At 41.6% G+C, this 17,269-nt stretch overlaps 1 protein-coding gene across 2 annotated transcripts in view; it reads right to left on the bottom strand.

The window, feature by feature from the left end:
• The window catches only part of LOC119912515 (F-box/WD repeat-containing protein 7-like), a 40,200-nt gene that overhangs the window by 8,687 nt on the left and 14,244 nt on the right, over positions 1-17,269 (bottom strand). The window contains exons 1-7 of one of the 2 annotated variants that reach the window (XM_038731738.1): positions 10,079-10,368; positions 5,901-5,983; positions 5,543-5,678; positions 4,512-4,646; positions 4,253-4,376; positions 1,902-2,035; positions 1,703-1,816 (exon numbers count right to left, since the gene is read on the bottom strand). In XM_038731738.1, coding sequence (XP_038587666.1) covers positions 1,703-1,816; positions 1,902-2,035; positions 4,253-4,376; positions 4,512-4,646; positions 5,543-5,678; positions 5,901-5,983; positions 10,079-10,117 — 765 coding nt within the window. In that variant the 5' untranslated portion in view covers positions 10,118-10,368. Of the gene's footprint in view, positions 1-1,702; positions 1,817-1,901; positions 2,036-4,252; positions 4,377-4,511; positions 4,647-5,542; positions 5,679-5,900; positions 5,984-10,078; positions 10,369-17,269 lie in introns of those variants that run through there. The other variant, XM_038731737.1, reaches the window with a different exon arrangement.

A 17,269-nucleotide genomic window follows, 5' to 3' on the forward strand; every position in this document is an offset into this window, starting at 1 on the left:
ATATTCCGTGCCGTGGTTAGTTTGCGGTCTTTAACGGCACCCGATTTTTGACATAGTTTGCTGATTGACGTCTTTTGAGCAACATCCATCGAGCCAGGCTGATCCACCTCTAGCGGTACAATCAAAAGACGTAGATTGTTTGGCTGGTGGCGTCAGTGTTTTAACTCCTGGTGCTGTTTGTTCACCCATTTTTTACTTCACTCATGATTTTTCCAGCTTGTTTAACTCTAGCGCACGTGATCTGCATGCATGACGCAATGACAGAGCGGACAAGGTGTTTTTTAATTGTTTCTAGCAAAGTGAGTGACGTAGCCTATTCGATAATGTCGGCTCACAAATAGCTGAAAAAACAATTAAGATATTATTGTAGACAACACATATCGCACACCTCCACTATAGAGGAACACGGCGTCCTTCAATTTATCACACACACACATTCAGGATCACCACATTTGGAGATACGTGGTTTTCACCTGACAGTAATTGTAATCTAAAACGTAATGAGTAACTAAAACTGAAGTATAAAGTCTGAAGTTGCATATAAAAATGAAATACTCAAGTAAAGTACATAAAGCGGTACTTGATTAAATGTAGAGCCCACCTCTTGTGTGTGCGCGTTTGTTTGATACAGGATAAAGTAAAGAGAGGAAGGGGCGTGTGTGTACAGCTGAAATATATATCTGCTAAGAGAAAGAGTCTTTTGACAAACACTGTAGGCCGTGGATTCAAACGGAGACGCCTCAGGCTGCGGCGTACACAGATGGTGTTTAAATAACATTTCAATGACACACACTGACTAACACAACTGGTCTGCCTGCTAGTATCGTTTTTTTTCACCGCATCCTTTTCTATTCAGCCATCTAAGCTTTACAGTGTCATACTGGGTCATGCTGACCTACATAAAAGGCATCTTTTCTATTTTATTATTCAAATTTATGAAGCACTTTCAAGTAGAGCCCGACCAATAAATCTGCTAAATGTTGGCAACAAACACGTTTGGAGCCACGTTATCTTGGTGAGGGCCAAAAAAACCACACATAACAAATGTGTCGGATTTTAAAATCACAAAATATCAAAATCGGTACCCGTCTTAAAAATCCCATATCTGTCGGGCCTTCAAGTTCAAGGGTTGCGACTAATGATTCTTTCCATTATCAAATACTGTGTGGATCATATTCTTGATTAAAGTATTTATCGTTTTGCATTAAAAAATGTCTGTAACCATGTCCCACAGGCCAATGTGACGTCTTAAAACGTCTTCTTTTGCCCGGTCAGCTGTCCGAAATCCAACAAACAAGACAAAGAAGAAAGGAAAGAATGTTTTTCCATTTTTGCTTTAAAATAAATTCCCTAAAATGATTATTAGATTATCAAAACAACTACAGATTAAATTTTCATGTCTGACAAACTAACAACAGGAATCATTAAACACTGGAAATTATAAAAAATAAAAGTTCTGCTTGAACTGATTCAAAATAAAAGCACTGCTTCTAGAAAGATAAGAAATGCAACGCAATTCCGCCACACAAAATAAAAACACCGCTTGACAAAGTACTTATAGTACAGTGATTAGTAAAATAATACTGCAACACTGAAGTAATACGCCTTCAAACACACACAGACGTGCAGCTGTAGCTGAAGCAACAGGATGTCATAATTTACATAATCAATATGTCTCTCTGCTGACACACAAACGTCTTACCTTGCCAGTGATGGCGGACCAGACTTTGAGCGTGTTGTCGTCGGAGCCGCTGACAATCAGGTCGCCGCTGAGCTGGAGACACGTGATCACATGATCATCGTGACCTTTCAACACCTGCAGAGAGAGAACGTTTATGTTTACATATCAATACACGCTGGCCAGCTGAACCAGGGTGCACGTGACTGAGAGTGTAGCGTACCGCGGGTTCTCGTGTGTCCCCCTTCCTCCAGTTGTTCTCTATACGGTGTTGTCTTATGTAGGCCGATTTCCACGGACTGACAGCGACGCCCGGCCGCACGCACTTCCTGCGACGAGACGCAGACTCTGATACACCTGTGGAGAGACAATTTTGATGACTGATTAATAATTTAAGTAAGAAAAAAAACAACAACACTATTTTCACTGAAGTTGGCAAAGCTAAAAGTATGTTTAATTTTATGAGAGCATGTCAGCTCACACCCCATCAGAGAAGCTAATTAGCAACCACAGTTTTAGCTACTGAGTCTTTAGTTGGACTCAGTTTAATTACTGTGTTATACGCTAACATTGGCTAATGTAGTTTCTACTTGTAATCTAAGCCAACTTAAGTTTAGTTGGCAAAGGCAGAGTGTTAAAGACACTTTTGATGTGGGAGACCTGGGTTCAATCCTCCACCAATGTGTCCCTGAGCAAGACATTTATCCACTAGTTGCTCCATAGGTGTGCTACTTTATTTAGCAATTGTAAGTGGATAAAAAGCGTCAGCTAAATGTGTAAATGTAGTAACTTCTATTGGCATGCCTGGCTGTAGTAGAGTTCCTACTGTAAGCTAACATCAGCGCTATTTCATTATTATGTAACAGGCTAATGCATTGGCTGCATTTGTATTCTCACTAACGCCAACACCGTTCCCACTGGTATGACACGGGTGTAGTGCAAATACAAATTAGCCTTATTTATGAAGCTGGTGAGCTGCAGTTAACACTGGCTTCATTAGTATGGCTGTGTCGTGGTGCTAACACTAGGTAGGCTCATTGGTATGGCTGCTGAGTGCTGGCAGTGAATCTCGGCTGACTGGCACAAAGCCCAGAGAGAAAACAACACACACACACACACACACACACACACACACACACACACACACACACACAGAGCCACTGCATTGCGCTGAATGAAAGAGGAGTGACTGAGTGTAGCCGTGTTTGCATGTTACACTCAGGTTAGAAAGCACTATACAAGCTAAGCTCCCGTCTTGTATTCTTTTACTGTACATATTTCCCCTGTGAAAACACACCAACAGAGCCCCAGCCGAGGCAGCATACGACGAACTCTCACAGCCACAACGGGAAATACAACAAATTTTTCAAGGGTTTGGAAGAAGATGTGCCAAAACAAAACACTATGAAAGAGCGATAGAGAGAGAAGAGGAGGAGAAAGGAAGGAGCCATGCACAGTTAATGTTATTTTAGAAATAAGTCTGGTAAAATGATATATAACAAATAATATATAACAAATCCTATAAAAAACCCAACAATGTATTTATTTAAAAAGGGACAGCGCACATTAATGAACACCAATGATGTAAATATGCCAGATTTAGCCAGAAGGCTACTTTTCATCTGTAGCCCCCGGTCAGTAGATACTGTTATTAGGTGATCCTGATAACAATATCTATCTTATACATCTGTAATTGTTCTGTCTGTCCAAAATATTTACTAGAGCACAAAATGAAAATAGTCCCCAGCTGTAATTCACTATTTTCTTTGTTTGTATTTTTGCCTTATAAAAGTCACATTTAAGACATTTTAGTTAAGTAAAATATATATATCAGAATCAACTTGTGTCATTGTGTTACATTAGGGAAAATACACTTTGTGTCATTAAATCCACCAAATTCACAGAAATAATATAACAGGAGTGACCTCGGTATCTTAAATTGTATCTGCAGCTTTAATGGGCTTGAGGCGCAAGCCACAGACAGGAAGCACTTTGAGACACATTGTTGGTTTTGGTCTTTTCAGGGGATTTGTTGACGCTAAGAAAAACAAATTATAAGACCAGACTAAACCTACAATGTTTACATTATGTTGACTGAGTAATTGCGATGTTCATATATAATTTAGCCATAATTATGGATCCCTGGCAGAAACAGATTCAAGAAGGAAAATAAGTAAAAAGGAAATGACAAGAGAAGACAAGTAAGACAGCCAACAACAAGTACAACCAGTACCAGTGTGTCCCCTATATTCACTCAGGATATGCTGAATTACGAGCGCTGCTACTAAAATTTGACACGATCGATAATAAAAGGGTTTTTTCTGGCCATTATCAGGTGGTGAGGCCCAAAACAGGCTGAGAGAGCTTCTATCTGATCTAGCGTTTGTTCACACAGATCTAAATGTGAAATAGCATTTCTTTTTAATTGGAAAACATAACATTTTCTATGTTTGCACCAACGTACTGTTGTTTTATATGTAGATATAAAGCAGGGTGCGCTTTACATACCTGTCCTTGGCACTGAGTACGCAGTGAACCGTGTATTTACTGTGTCCAGTGTGTGTTAGTGTTTACCTTCCTCGCGGCACTTCTCCCTCCACAGCAGGTTGTCCTCAGCCAGGATCCTCCAGTACCTGCAGGTCTGAGCAGCCTGCAGCAGGTCTCTGGGAGCCAGGAAGGTCAACACGTACAGAGCTAACTGCAAACGCACCAACACACATGCATTTAAAAAGCTGCTCCCAACGCACACACGGTCATGCAGTCATCCTGATTTCATATCTGATCGTTACGGCGATACATTTTAGGACAGACAGATAAACGTATACGTGGGTACCTCTTTGGGCAGCAGGGATATGAAGTCTCTCTGGAACTGGGGCTCGATGACCTGCATCATGTGCTTCACCTGACTGGTCTCGCACCTGTCAATCAACTCATCCAGAGCCAACAGCCTCTCAGGGCCGCTCCACGTCTGCAGGAAGGGGGAAAGAAAAGGAGGATGAAGAAGCGTGTGTGTCTAGGAATAATTTAGTTTTTCTTTTTCTATATGTTGATGTTTTGTTGTGTGTATTTCTGTTTATGTCTTAGTTTTGTGTGTGTATGTGTTCTTCTAGTTGTGTGTTTGAAAGAGTTTCCGTCTCTGAAATCGTTTTAACTTCTACCCCAAGCTAGAAAAGAGAGGCCCATGTTTTTCCATTTGAATGCACGTGTGTGTGTGTGTGTGTGTGTGTGTGTGTGTGGGGGGGGGGTGTTTATTAGTTATATAAGAACAGCTCGAAGGCAGCGTTCCTCTAAACCTCTGTATATACGTGCAGGAAGCAGAAGAAATTCACATACACACTATACTGAGATGTGTGTGTTTGTTTTGGCAAGTAATCTTAACAGGGTGTAGCTCGTTTCAGCTCATCGAGCGTTACAAGTAAAGCAATGTCTTCATGTTAAAAATATGTAACTGAGCTTTTGTTAAAGCCCCGCCCAGCTACTGTTGCTATGCCTGTAAAACTTCTGCTCTAGCGGGGCACATAATGCATCTGCACTAATAACAATGGCAGATTCACCATCGCAGTAAATGAAGAATGAGTACTTGATTCTAGCCAGACAAAATCAGCTTCTCATTTATAGTAGCTCAGTGCCCCCCAGGCTGTAGCTACTGAGCTGACTAAGCTAACATTACCTGCAGTGTTATTTGTTCTAACATAAATTTCCCTCTGGGGATCAATACAGGCTTATCTTATCTTAGCCCATCATCTTGGATACCGAGTTCAGTTGCAGTTGAAACTTCCCCAAATTTTTTTTACAAAAAAAAAAAGGGGTTAGGGGTTTAGCGAGCTGTTGATTAGTAAGGAAGAAACATGTGCGTGTGCTGACCTGGAAGGTAAGAAGCCAGTCCTGCAGGCCAGTGGGGGGCGGGCCGGAGGTGACGCGCCGCCGCTGAGCCGAATGCCCATTGGCCAGCCGCAGGTCTCCGAACGTGGTGGGCGTGGCCTGAATCAGACTGGCAGGACTGGGGAGAGAGCGACAGGGATGTTAGCATCTGCAGCAGTTAGCATTTCCGAGCTAGTGTGTAGTCAAAAATCCATACGGAGAAAAATGACAAAAATAAGAGCAAATGTGTTCATTGACGATCTCAAACTTTTCACTGTGTTTCTTTAAATTGTTGTTAGGTAGTTAACAGCTGATACAGTCTATAGGTAGAGCCGTTTGTTAGCTAAATAAAATGTGTTACCTCAGGTGGGTGTTGCCTTTGCAGTGCTTCTTCCCTGAAGGGAACGGCCGGCCGTCTGGACCGTGATCCAACTTCCTCTTCATCTGGTAGTTGAAAGGCAACGACAGAGACAAAGAAGAAACAGTGAGAGACAGCTTTTCTGTATCAAAGGAGACAGAAGGTAGTGATCAAATCACTCTGACATTTATTCTTCTAGTCATTTAAGTAGCTTCACTGTCTGAATGCAAGAAGCATATGGTCAGATGTATTTTTAAACCTACATATATGTTCATGTTAACCTTATCATGGCGGTTTCACACACAACATTTTGCGCAGCATGATTACAAACTCAAAGCAAATGCGCAAATTTGCAACAGAAAAAAACGTGCATTCTCAACCTATCTGCAGCAGTAAGCTACCTAGTTGCTCTGTGATAATACTTCATATACAAAGAAACCGGACCAAACAGGAGATTGTTTGGAGAAATGTAAGCGAGGAAGGTGAACTACCTTGTAAGTTCAGAAAATGTGTGTCTGTTACTTGAATCCAGCTATCGTTGTCCAATGAAACAAGTTAGCATAGCATAGCCCTGATCGATCAGAACGCCATTTAGAAAATAAACATTTTAAAAGATGTTTGATTGTCATTTTGCGGACAGACCTGATAAAGCATGAATTCATACATTTAACAAATCGGCATCATTTTGATCCATTTACTGCAATTAAAAGAGCAAAATGTTTATTTTGGGGGCAGTCCTCCCCCTCCTGATACTGAAGCCTACTCAGGTTCAAAAGCCAGGTACCTAACCTCGGATTCACCCTCATATCTCATGTTTTTCAGCAATTCAAATATATCACAACCTAACCAACTGGAGCTTTGTAGGCTGGGTTAAGCATGAGAACGGCATCCTACTATGTCAGATGAATGATCACAAAAATGTGACCAATTGTGGATGTTGATTGAAGCAGCTATACAGGTTGTTGTAAATCTTGCTTACAGAAATAACAACCAACATATTTCTTCTATGACACAAACGTTAACTGCACCTGGCAACTGCAGCAGGAGCTGCTGTGTTGAACGAAAAATAAAAAACACCAGGTTCACCGCATGGCCATTGTATATGCTAATTTGAATATTTGTAAATGAGTTACACTACATAAGTCAGTGTAAACCACTGAAATACAACATCAACAAAAGCGAGTCTGGTATTATTAGATCATTCTGTGACCTGTCTTGTAGGTTTGTCTAAAGAGCTCTATTATTTTAGTTTATATGGTGCTCACATGGTTTATATTCCTGATTAACATGGAGTACTGGTTGCACTGGAACTTGGAGACAACACAGCACGTACACATTGCACAGAGGTAAGTAGGTGGAGGGTCAGTAGGGACACAAAAGCTAATTTCTGCCCCAGGGGCCTCTAACAGCTTAATCTGACCACGTCCTTCCTCAACAGAAATCAGATAAAATGAACACATCATGGATAACAGCTACAGATTCTGACATGGAAAAAAAACAAAGTAGATGGAATCAGATTTCTTATCTACGTAAATGAGACGTGTGTAGTGTACTGCAAGTGTAAATTAATGTAAATGTAATGGTCTACAAATGTTATCTGGATATGGAATTGCAGGGGAAGTTCCTGAGTTTCTGGATGTTCCTGCGAGGTCGCAAGTCAAAGCCGAGCCCACGTTACAGAAGGGACGCTACAGCGTCTCTGTAACTTTACTATGGCGACTTATGATGAGTCTCTGATAATCAGTTGAGGGTTTACTGTCACCTGTGTGTCATTGCCAGGCTTTGCTGTGAAGTATAATCTGTACTTTAACAATGCAGGGATGCAAACAATTTTAATTTCTATGGTTGTATTCTTGTAGTTTTAAACTATAGCCGTGTTTTCACCTGAAATACTATGAAGTTTTATTCCTTCATCCACCCTAAAAATGCAGTTTATAGCACGTCCTTAAACAGAAATCAGCTAAAATGATCAACTAATTACATTTTGTCTGCTTATCAACAGCTATTTCTAACATGGAGAAACTAAATCAGATCAAATCAGATTTCTTCTCAACTAAAATGAGACGACATTACATGTGCATCACACATCATGTGTTAATGCGGCCTGGGGAAGTTCCTGCACATGTCTGTGGGTTTCTGGTAAAAAAAATGACCATATAAAGACCAAACAGCTGTTGCAGACCCAACATTTACCCAACATCTGTGTGACTGTGGAGACGCTGAAAACACCCACGCTGTGAAGTAACACAAACGCAGCGAGCCAGAGGTCTGAATCAGCCTTCTATCTCTTTCCTCTCTGTGTCTCTCTCTCAGTGAATGAACGCAGGAATGCAGAAAATCAGAGGAATGTCGCCGCTGCAGCGCTGGTTTAAAATAGAGCAGCACGCGCTAACAGGCTGCTGCTCCACACACACACACACACATATATATATATATACACACACACTGGAGGCTGGAGATGTACAGGACAGTATGTGTGTCCTTCCTCTTGGCATCTTCATGTGAACCACAGTGTTTTCTGACTGCCTGCGTAATCTGTGTTATAAAATAAAATACAAGAGGAAGCTGCTCATGTAAAATCTTTCATTGTGTGTGGATCATCTAAAAAGGGGCAGAATCGAACCGCCAACCTCTGACAAAGTCACCGTTTCAACATCAAACAACCGTCACTTCAGCTCTCAGCTCCAACATACACTCATAATCTGCTTTTCATTTTCAGATTTTCTGACTTTTTTTTACCTACCCCCCCCCCCCCCCCCCCCATGTCACCGGCTTTTAATAACAGATGTCGGGTCTGTGTGGATTTCATTAAGCCAAACTTTACTTGAGGATGAAGAACAATGAAAATGTGTTTACTGTTAAAATCAGAATAATTCAGCCCAGTCTTGTGTTTCAAAGGGTAAAAGACAACTGTGTCTTTATGTAAAATTTTTAATATTTCTAAAATAAACTTTAAGATACTTGCTGTGCATCTGTTGACACTTCCTGTTGGCATCACTACAGAGTTACTATAGGGGCTTACAGTTCAGCTATGACATCTAAAATGGTCATTTACGGTGACTTTATGGCATATTTTCTACATTTTAAAGCTATAGCATCTCTGTAACGTTACTATGGTGACATGTGATGAGTCTATGATAATCAGGTGAGGCTAAAATGTGAACTTATACTGACCTATGTGTAACTGAACCAACATTTGCTGTGCAGTATCCCTCTATAATCCGCATTTTCACACAGTAGGACAGCAAGTCTTTTTCTATGGTTTTACTCTTGTGGTTTGTAGCTTTTAAGATCAACACGCATTAGATAGGCTTAATAAAGTTATTTTTGCTGCTTTATTTGACCCAAAAAATTGCAGTTTACAGCAGCTGTGTGGTATCACTCTTGTAATTGTGTTTTCACCATGTAAGGAAGCAGAAAATGTCGATTTCTATGATTTTAATCTTGTGGTTTGTAGCTTTAAAGATGAATATGCATTACATACTAAAGGTCTGCTTGATTTTTATTCATTTACATTAGTTGTTCTGTGTTTTTACAGTGCAAGGAAGCAAAAATGTTCAGGTTTAATTTGTGTGGTTTAGGGCTGTAAAGATGAACAAGCACAGCATATTAAAGTGAAGCCAGATATTAAGCCCTTTTCATAGATAGTTTGGTTCTGTTTTCTCATATTTTCTTACAGCAGCTGTACAGTGTCCTATGACTCTTAAAGGGAAGAAAAAATGTCACTTTCCCTTTAATGAACATTAGATACTGAAATTTTCATTTTGTTCAGACAGTCACTCATTTATTTGCTTGTAAAAAAAAAAAACAATTTACTTTACCAAAAAAAAAAAGCTATTTACAGTTGTTTTAACAAGGATTCAAACCCATAACAACAACAATGCCTGTGGTGATCAATAATCAAATCAGAGAGAGAGAGAGAGAGAACATAAAATTACTTGTCTCTTTCTCTCTCCAAGTTCCGCAGTGGTCCACACACGCACACACACACACACACGCACGCGCTCCCGAGGCATGCCGCTGTCAGAGAGAAACGCCTCGTCATCCCGGTGCTGCACGAGCCTGACAACCTTGAATTCGCGCACGACAGTTTTCAATAAAATAATAATGAGATAAAAGAGATTGAGCCGCAGCTGCTGACGTCAGCTGATCGATCGACCCTTCCTCTGATCAATACTCACTTTGTAGAAGATGAGCTTCAAGGTGCCGTAGAAACCCATGGCTCCCCCGGTCGGTGAAACCCTCCCGGAGACCGGTGAATATACAGAAATATTAGGCTACAACTAAAGACTTTACGGCGATTAAATCCCGAAATCCGACAGAAGGATGTCCGAGAATTAGACGGCGTGACGTCAACAGTCCATCCGGTAAATCGGTGGATCGATGAGAAGTAATAGATCAATCAGTCAGAGTGGAATCAGTCCGTGTTGCGCTCGCGCTGCTGCCTAAGAGGACTGACACGCTCTCTCTCTCTCCGCTCAGACTGTATGTCGCTCGACCTCCTCCGGAACACGTAGGGACATGCCTCTCTCCGCCTCACGAGGGGAGGGGGGGGGAGACGGAGGGAGAAAAAAGTAAAGGAGAGAGAGCGAGGGAGGAAGGAAGGAAGGAAGGAAGGAAGGAAGGAAGGAAGGAGGGGAGAGACAGAGATAGAGAGAGGAGGAGGACAAAAGTCCCAAACAGCTGAATAAACTGCATCAGTTTCACATTGATCTCTAAAAAAGTTCAATAACAGTTTATCATCAGTGAAGCAACAAGTACTCATGTAAAGTACAAATACCTTGTACTTGAGTCCATTTTCTGCTCCTCCACTACACGTTGGAGGTAAATATTGCATTTCTTTGTTGGCTTCAGTTGAAAGTAATGAACTCACCTTTACAGTACACCTTATGCATAATCCAGTTATATAATATGCAATATAACAAGTACTTTTACTGTTGTTACTTCTGAATGCAGGTCGCTTTTTTAAAATGTGACATAATAAAGATCACATGAAACAGAAAGCAGAGAGCTATCTGCTTCTACCTATTTATGTATTTTTCTGTAAAAACAAGCTTCCAGTGAGTGAACACGGCGGACGAAACAGACCAGTTTGACGACTGGGATTACAGTACTGTGGTGGTTTTCTTGACAGCTTTCGCTCTTGGCAGCCCGGGGCTTAGTCAGCTTACAGGACCGCTAGCTGCACAGCTAACCAAGCTAATTAGCTGTAGATACAGACAGATAATGTACAGTTAGCAGCATTTAGCGGTTTAGCAAAACACAAAGTTATCTGTCCATTTAGAAACTCTGGCTGTGTCCGAGATCACCACTCATTCACTACCCGCTATGAAGGGAGGCGTATGTAGAGGACTATATATCTATCAGCGCAATGCCTGATGGTCTATAGGGCTTGGTTAGTGACCATCCACTACTTTTCAAAATGCATTCTGGGATACACTGAGCGGACTATATAGGGTATAATAATTATCACTATACACTCAGCACTCATTACTGTATTCCCCTGTCGGTCTTTGAGGCTGTGTTCACAGTGAGGCTGCCAAACGCAGTGCCGTTGCCCGCTCGCCTCGGGTTCGAGTTCTTGTGCCCATTTTGGCGCCGCTTCCCGCCATCATTTCCTGCTGAGTCCGCTTGCCCCTGGCTTGAAAACCTGCAGTGCTTCAGTGCACTCGGCAGATGCTCCGAGCTCCCAGTTCGCAGAGTCAGCAAATATGACTATAAACTGTAGAATATGACCACTAGCTGCACGGCTAATGCCGTTTCACCGTCGGCTGACGGCCGTGGCGTTCACACTACACAACTTGCCGTCTTGTGACGGGAGTCTTGAAGTCGCTGTGGCGTTCACACTACCTGACTGATTGGTGACAAGGGGGTCACACACTACACGAGCTGACAGCGGCTCTGTCACCCGACGCAGGTCTCCAAACCACGTTTTGTAAAGAAAACACACGGGAAATGTGAAACGGGAAATGACGCAAACCTACAGACAAAACAGCTGTTGTTTGTTATTATAAAGATCACAATTATAAATACAAAGAATCTGGGTGAAAGAATGGATTAGCACACGCAGGTAGCAGGGATCGTCTGAGCTACAGAGAGAGCTGGAGGTGTTTTGTGGTGAAAAAGCAGCTGCCTGCTCTCATTGGCTGGATGTGGAGTCGGCCGACCTCATATTTGGCATGGTAGATATCTGGCAGACGTCGGCGATGTGTCGACTGGCGACCGCCCGCTGATTTACCCCAAATCACAGCCTAACGGTCACTCAGCGGCAAATCGGGCTAAAAATCGTGTAGTTTGAACGAGGATAGATAATTAGACAATAGCAGCTTGGTGGCAGCAGTTACAGATTACTTCAGCAACAAGTCAAATTATCTGTCCATCAGGAAAATATTTTCTCCATAAAATATGATACAGTTTCACCAAAAACAGTACATTAAGTTGTGCAAGTCAGCTGCCAGAAACACTATGATCCCGTGACCTGAATACAAATTGAGAAAGCTTTTCAAGGAAATGAGAAACTCTAAAATACCCTTAAGAATACCTACAAAATGTTTTTTTCTCATTGATGGGCCAGATACTGGTGTATTGGTGACGTGTAGTGCAAGGAATATCATATAAAAACACTTAAATATTGATTTTCATTTCATGTGGACTTTTAAATAAAATATCTCACCACTGTTTGTCGTTAACTGTGGCTCCCTAATTTACTCACCCCTTGATCTTTAATTATAATTTTGTTTTTTATTGTAAATGCATTTAAATGACAACACATTTGAGGAGTCTGGCTTATAATTAACAGTTGTTTATTTACACTTCCAGCAGATGCCGAGCAACGTTAGCACTCACTTGTAATCCTGCATGATGAATCTAAGTCCAATATTCGCTCTTTTTTAGCTCTGTGTTTGGTCTCCACCACCTCCTGAAGTAGACATCTGGCTCTTTAGCTGCTAAATGCTCCACCGTGTTCACCAGCTCGTCTCTGACTGTGTCTGCCTGCTGTTTGTGGGAACTTTGAAAGGGACCTTAAATATTTATAGGAAGTTTCATGGCTTCATCCTTCCAACAGCCTGACAGGCCGACGCCACCATCCCCAGAGCCACGCTGCTGGCACGGATTAAAAAGCAGATCGTCCAGACTGATATGAAGCGATAGTGAAATGTGCACACATACCTGCACACACCGTTTCACACAAACAGTAATTTTCACAAACACAAACCCAGACGCCCAGCAGGGGGGTTGCTGGAGGTCGCAGTTTTCTCACACAGCTGATTGACCTTAAGGTCGTCACACTGAGTGTCCCACAGGAGTACACACACACACACACACACACACACACACACACACAGTGTTAGGAGGTGCAGAGGGATAATTTGAGAGGTCAAGCCTCCCCTCAGAGCCTGGAGAGAGACAAAACATACAACCGCTCTCACCTGTTCAGCCTCCTCGTCTTGTTTTCTCTTCTATCCTTCTCTACCTCCTTTTCTTTATTCCTACATTTTCCCCCCTTGTCTTTACCTGGAGGCCTCAGGTTGTCGAAATAAAACCTGCCACTTTCCTGTTCCCTCCCTGCATTATATTAGAAAAGCCCAGAGCAGATTTATCTTCACATGACTGAAGTTGCAACATACACAACTCAAGTGTCCAGAAAAGTGCTGCTGTAAAGTAATCCAATGCAACAGCCCTGCAGCCAGTCGTGTATGCGTTTCTGCTAAATACAGGACTGTAATGTTGCTGTCGTTTCTCATATGTTGTTCCCCTGTGTGTGTAGACTGTGTATTGGAAAAACCTCTCGGTACAATGCATTCCAATCCTAAAACGTAAAACCGCTTCACACACTGGTTGACTGTTATTACCTGGATGACGTCGATGGTTAAGTGTGGGGTAAGTGATTCGAATGAAATTTTTTTTTTTTTGCAGCAACTGTAGCGGCAGTTTGCAAACCCACAACTTAGCTAACGTACTTTTGTATCATGGGATCTGTCAAGGTGCTGTATTTCTCCAGAAATGTTTACTCCACCTTTAACTCTGCATTTCATTCACATTTACAGACAAAATCCAAAATGTTGTCTCCAAATACAAAACATAACAAAACTGATATCCAGAAGAAGTTTGTTCTTAGCGTAACCAAACACAAAATATTCCTGCAGATCGTCACAACTCTTTTCATCATTTGTTGGCCGTTCCCAAAGTGACGTCCTTATAGATTCTTCTTCTGCTGGAAATCACTGCATTAATTTTCAGCTTTTTTAGTTTTCTTGTGAACAATGCGACCAGAAAGAAGCAGACTTGGGTGCACTAGGTTTGGAAAAGAGGTTTATATTACTAAAATTTAAGGTGAAGCGCACACCAAACATACTTATAAAATCTCACACACACCTGTTTGTCTCACCAAACATGCCTTGCCAGTGCTTCTCACACACCTGCTGTCAATCACCCCGAACCTGCTCTGATCCCGCCCCCTGGCTCATCAGGGCCCAGATGACCTTTGAACCTGTTAATCTGTAAATCTCTCTCCGTGTGTCATCATGTCAGTTTCAACCCCTGATCAATCCCATCATGCCCTGGTCACCACTCCTTACTTCCTTTTTTCTCTTAATTTACTGTCTTTCTTTGAGCCTCCCGCCTCACTTAAAACCTCTTCCCCCCCGTTTAACTCCCTTGTTTTCTGTTTCTAAAACCTTCTTCTCCTCTCCATCCACATTCCTTTCTGCTGCAACATTTTCTCTAGCGTTCTTTCCTTTCCTTTCGGTCTGTTACTAATTCCTACCTCTTTCTTTCTCCTCCATCCCTCTCGGTCTCTACGTAACTCTGATTCAACATCTCCTTCTTTCTGCTTCCAATTTACGTCCACCCTCTACACCCGCTGAGTTTTCCTCGCAGTTCACTTAAAACATGCTGTTTCAGGAAAACAGATTACATTTTTTGTATTTAAAGAAACATTTCAAAGGAAATTCAATCAAATCACGTTACTCAAACAGGAGGAAATGGTGCATAAACCTGCATCTCATGCATTTATTATGCATTTTAACCATGTACTGTGTACTTAACGTGTATTTGGTTAGGTTTAGGCACCAAAACGACTTGCCTTGTTTAGCAAAGATCATGGTTTGGTTAAAATAACTGCGTTACTTAACTTAAGTAAGTTAAACTTTCAATGCTGACTTTTTGTTTGACACGGGAAACGAATACCGGTAGTTGAAAGTCCAGTTTCTGACAGTTTTTTGTTAGTGGTACTTAATAAGAGTAAGGACCTTACCCCATCTAACCGGATCAAAGTAACTTGATTTGCAATCAGAGTTTGTAATAGAATAAAGATCGATGATGAAATTGGAGGACAGCGCGGCTACTTCCTGTTGGCTGCATCCTCGCAAAGTCAGCTAAACTACCTTTGAACCAGACGCTGGTAAAAACCTTCTCCAGTGTCCAGTGTGAGCGACTCTACAACTAAAGCAGGATGCACACTTTTTATTCCTCTGTGTGGAGGAGATTTCACATCACAGATGGTAAACTGTTTCAGGTAAAACATGACTGTGCTATAGGAGCTAAGTGTGGGGACGGCAGCTGCACTGCACTGTAACCGACACAAAGGAGCTGGCCGGCGTCCATGAATAATTCATTTATCTTAAGTTTAGGTAAGGTGTATATAAAAATTTAAAATACCTACAAGTGTGAAAGAGCCTGAGTCTCCGTCACTTTTTCATCTGGTTTTCTCTGCCCCTCCTCTTTTGTCTTTTAAAACCTCACAGCTCCCCTTTCTTTTTCTCTGGTATGCAGACCCACTGAGCCTCTCCCTCTGATGGTCTTGTAAAACCTGAAACTGGTGTGTGTGTGTGTGTTATTAAAACAGCTGACTCTTTCCCACACTACTTGGGGACTGTTTGTGTGTGTTTCTGAGACTATGTGTCAATTAGTCCCGTCAAAAAGTGAATAACATCTTAAAGTGTGTGTTGACAAAACCTCTTATAATAAATAATAAAATGTACATATGTGTGTGTGCGGGTTTTATCCTTAACTGCAGTCAGACACTGGAAACAGAGAAAACCACTTCAAAGACTGAGGCAGATGTGGCCTTTGTTTATTGTGTGTGTGTGTGTGTGTGTGTGTGTGTGTGTGTGTGTGTGTGTGTGTGTGTGTGTGTAGCATAAGATAGCTGGATTAGCCTACAAGTGTGTGAAGAATCAATAAAGAGAAAGAGAGAGGGAGAGGGGATCAGAGGAACGTGTGAAAGATTGATTTTCAGCAGATGATGTTTCAACAGTACAGTAGAAACTGACTCTCACTTTCTCTGCATCAACCACATGACAAACAACCTACAGCGAAAGAGGTCTCCAGCATCAAAGCTTTTTTGAAGTTGAGCTGAAATTATCCCCCCCCACACACACTTTTGTATTTGAATACACGACCCATAATATCTGCAGCATTTTTCGCCCATTTTATTGAGGCTGTCGTGAGCTCAAAGCTGCGTTCAGTTTCACCAAAAAAAACTCTGAAACGTCACTTATTAGTTGTGTTACTGTTCTGCAATGAGCTGACAAACCTAAATCCTGCATTAACTTACAATAATCAGGCTGCAAGATATGGTAAAAAATTATTCTGACAGATTTGTGATATGATTCACGGTAAGTGGAAACGACCGTTTTTGCATCAGAATTTTCATTTACATTTAAAAGACGATTATCTGTTGATGTGACATTTGTTCGAGTCGGTACCAAACAGCTTTTCTCACATCTGAAGAACGAGATAAGCAGCCATCTGTGCCTTCATTATAAGGCTGTTTTGTCACATTTTACCTTCATCAAAAAAACCATATTGCAATGTCAATAATATTTTCATAAATTGTGCAGCTCTAATATATCATAAAATCTTGAATGCGACTGTTCCCTTAGTGATGTTATTCTGAAAAAGGAAATGTGCAACAGATCCACATTCAGCTAATAAGACACTTTGAGAGGCTGATAAATGGAGTGATCACCGCGCAGTGCGGTTCATTGGGGTCCACCTCGAAGGGGTGGTCTCAGACTGCTGTCAAGTAAACTCTGGAACGGTTCTTATCTGATGTGAACGCCATTCGAACCAAAGACAGGAAGTTTATTATTCTGTGTCTTTTCACTGGTTAAAAAAAACATTTCTAATCCTGCTTTGGTGACCAAAATGTCGACTAGCAGTGGACTCCTGAATATTTGGGCTGAAGAGAGCGTTTCTCAGTTTCTAGAGAAGGTGCAGAAGACCTGGAGGTATTATTAATATTCAGCGATAAAGCGAATTGGTTCCAGCAAACTGTTGAGAAGCGTGTCAACAGTACATCAAAGTACTGTAGTATGAAAGTATTCTGAGCGAGGGGTTACCAACCGACAGTCTGACCAATAGTCAAA

The sequence above is a fragment of the Micropterus salmoides genome, unplaced genomic scaffold, assembly GCF_014851395.1.
Source record: "Micropterus salmoides isolate LMB-PRFRI ecotype aquatic unplaced genomic scaffold, ASM1485139v1 Ms_hic_scaffold_2, whole genome shotgun sequence".
NCBI lineage: Eukaryota > Metazoa > Chordata > Actinopteri > Centrarchiformes > Centrarchidae > Micropterus > Micropterus salmoides.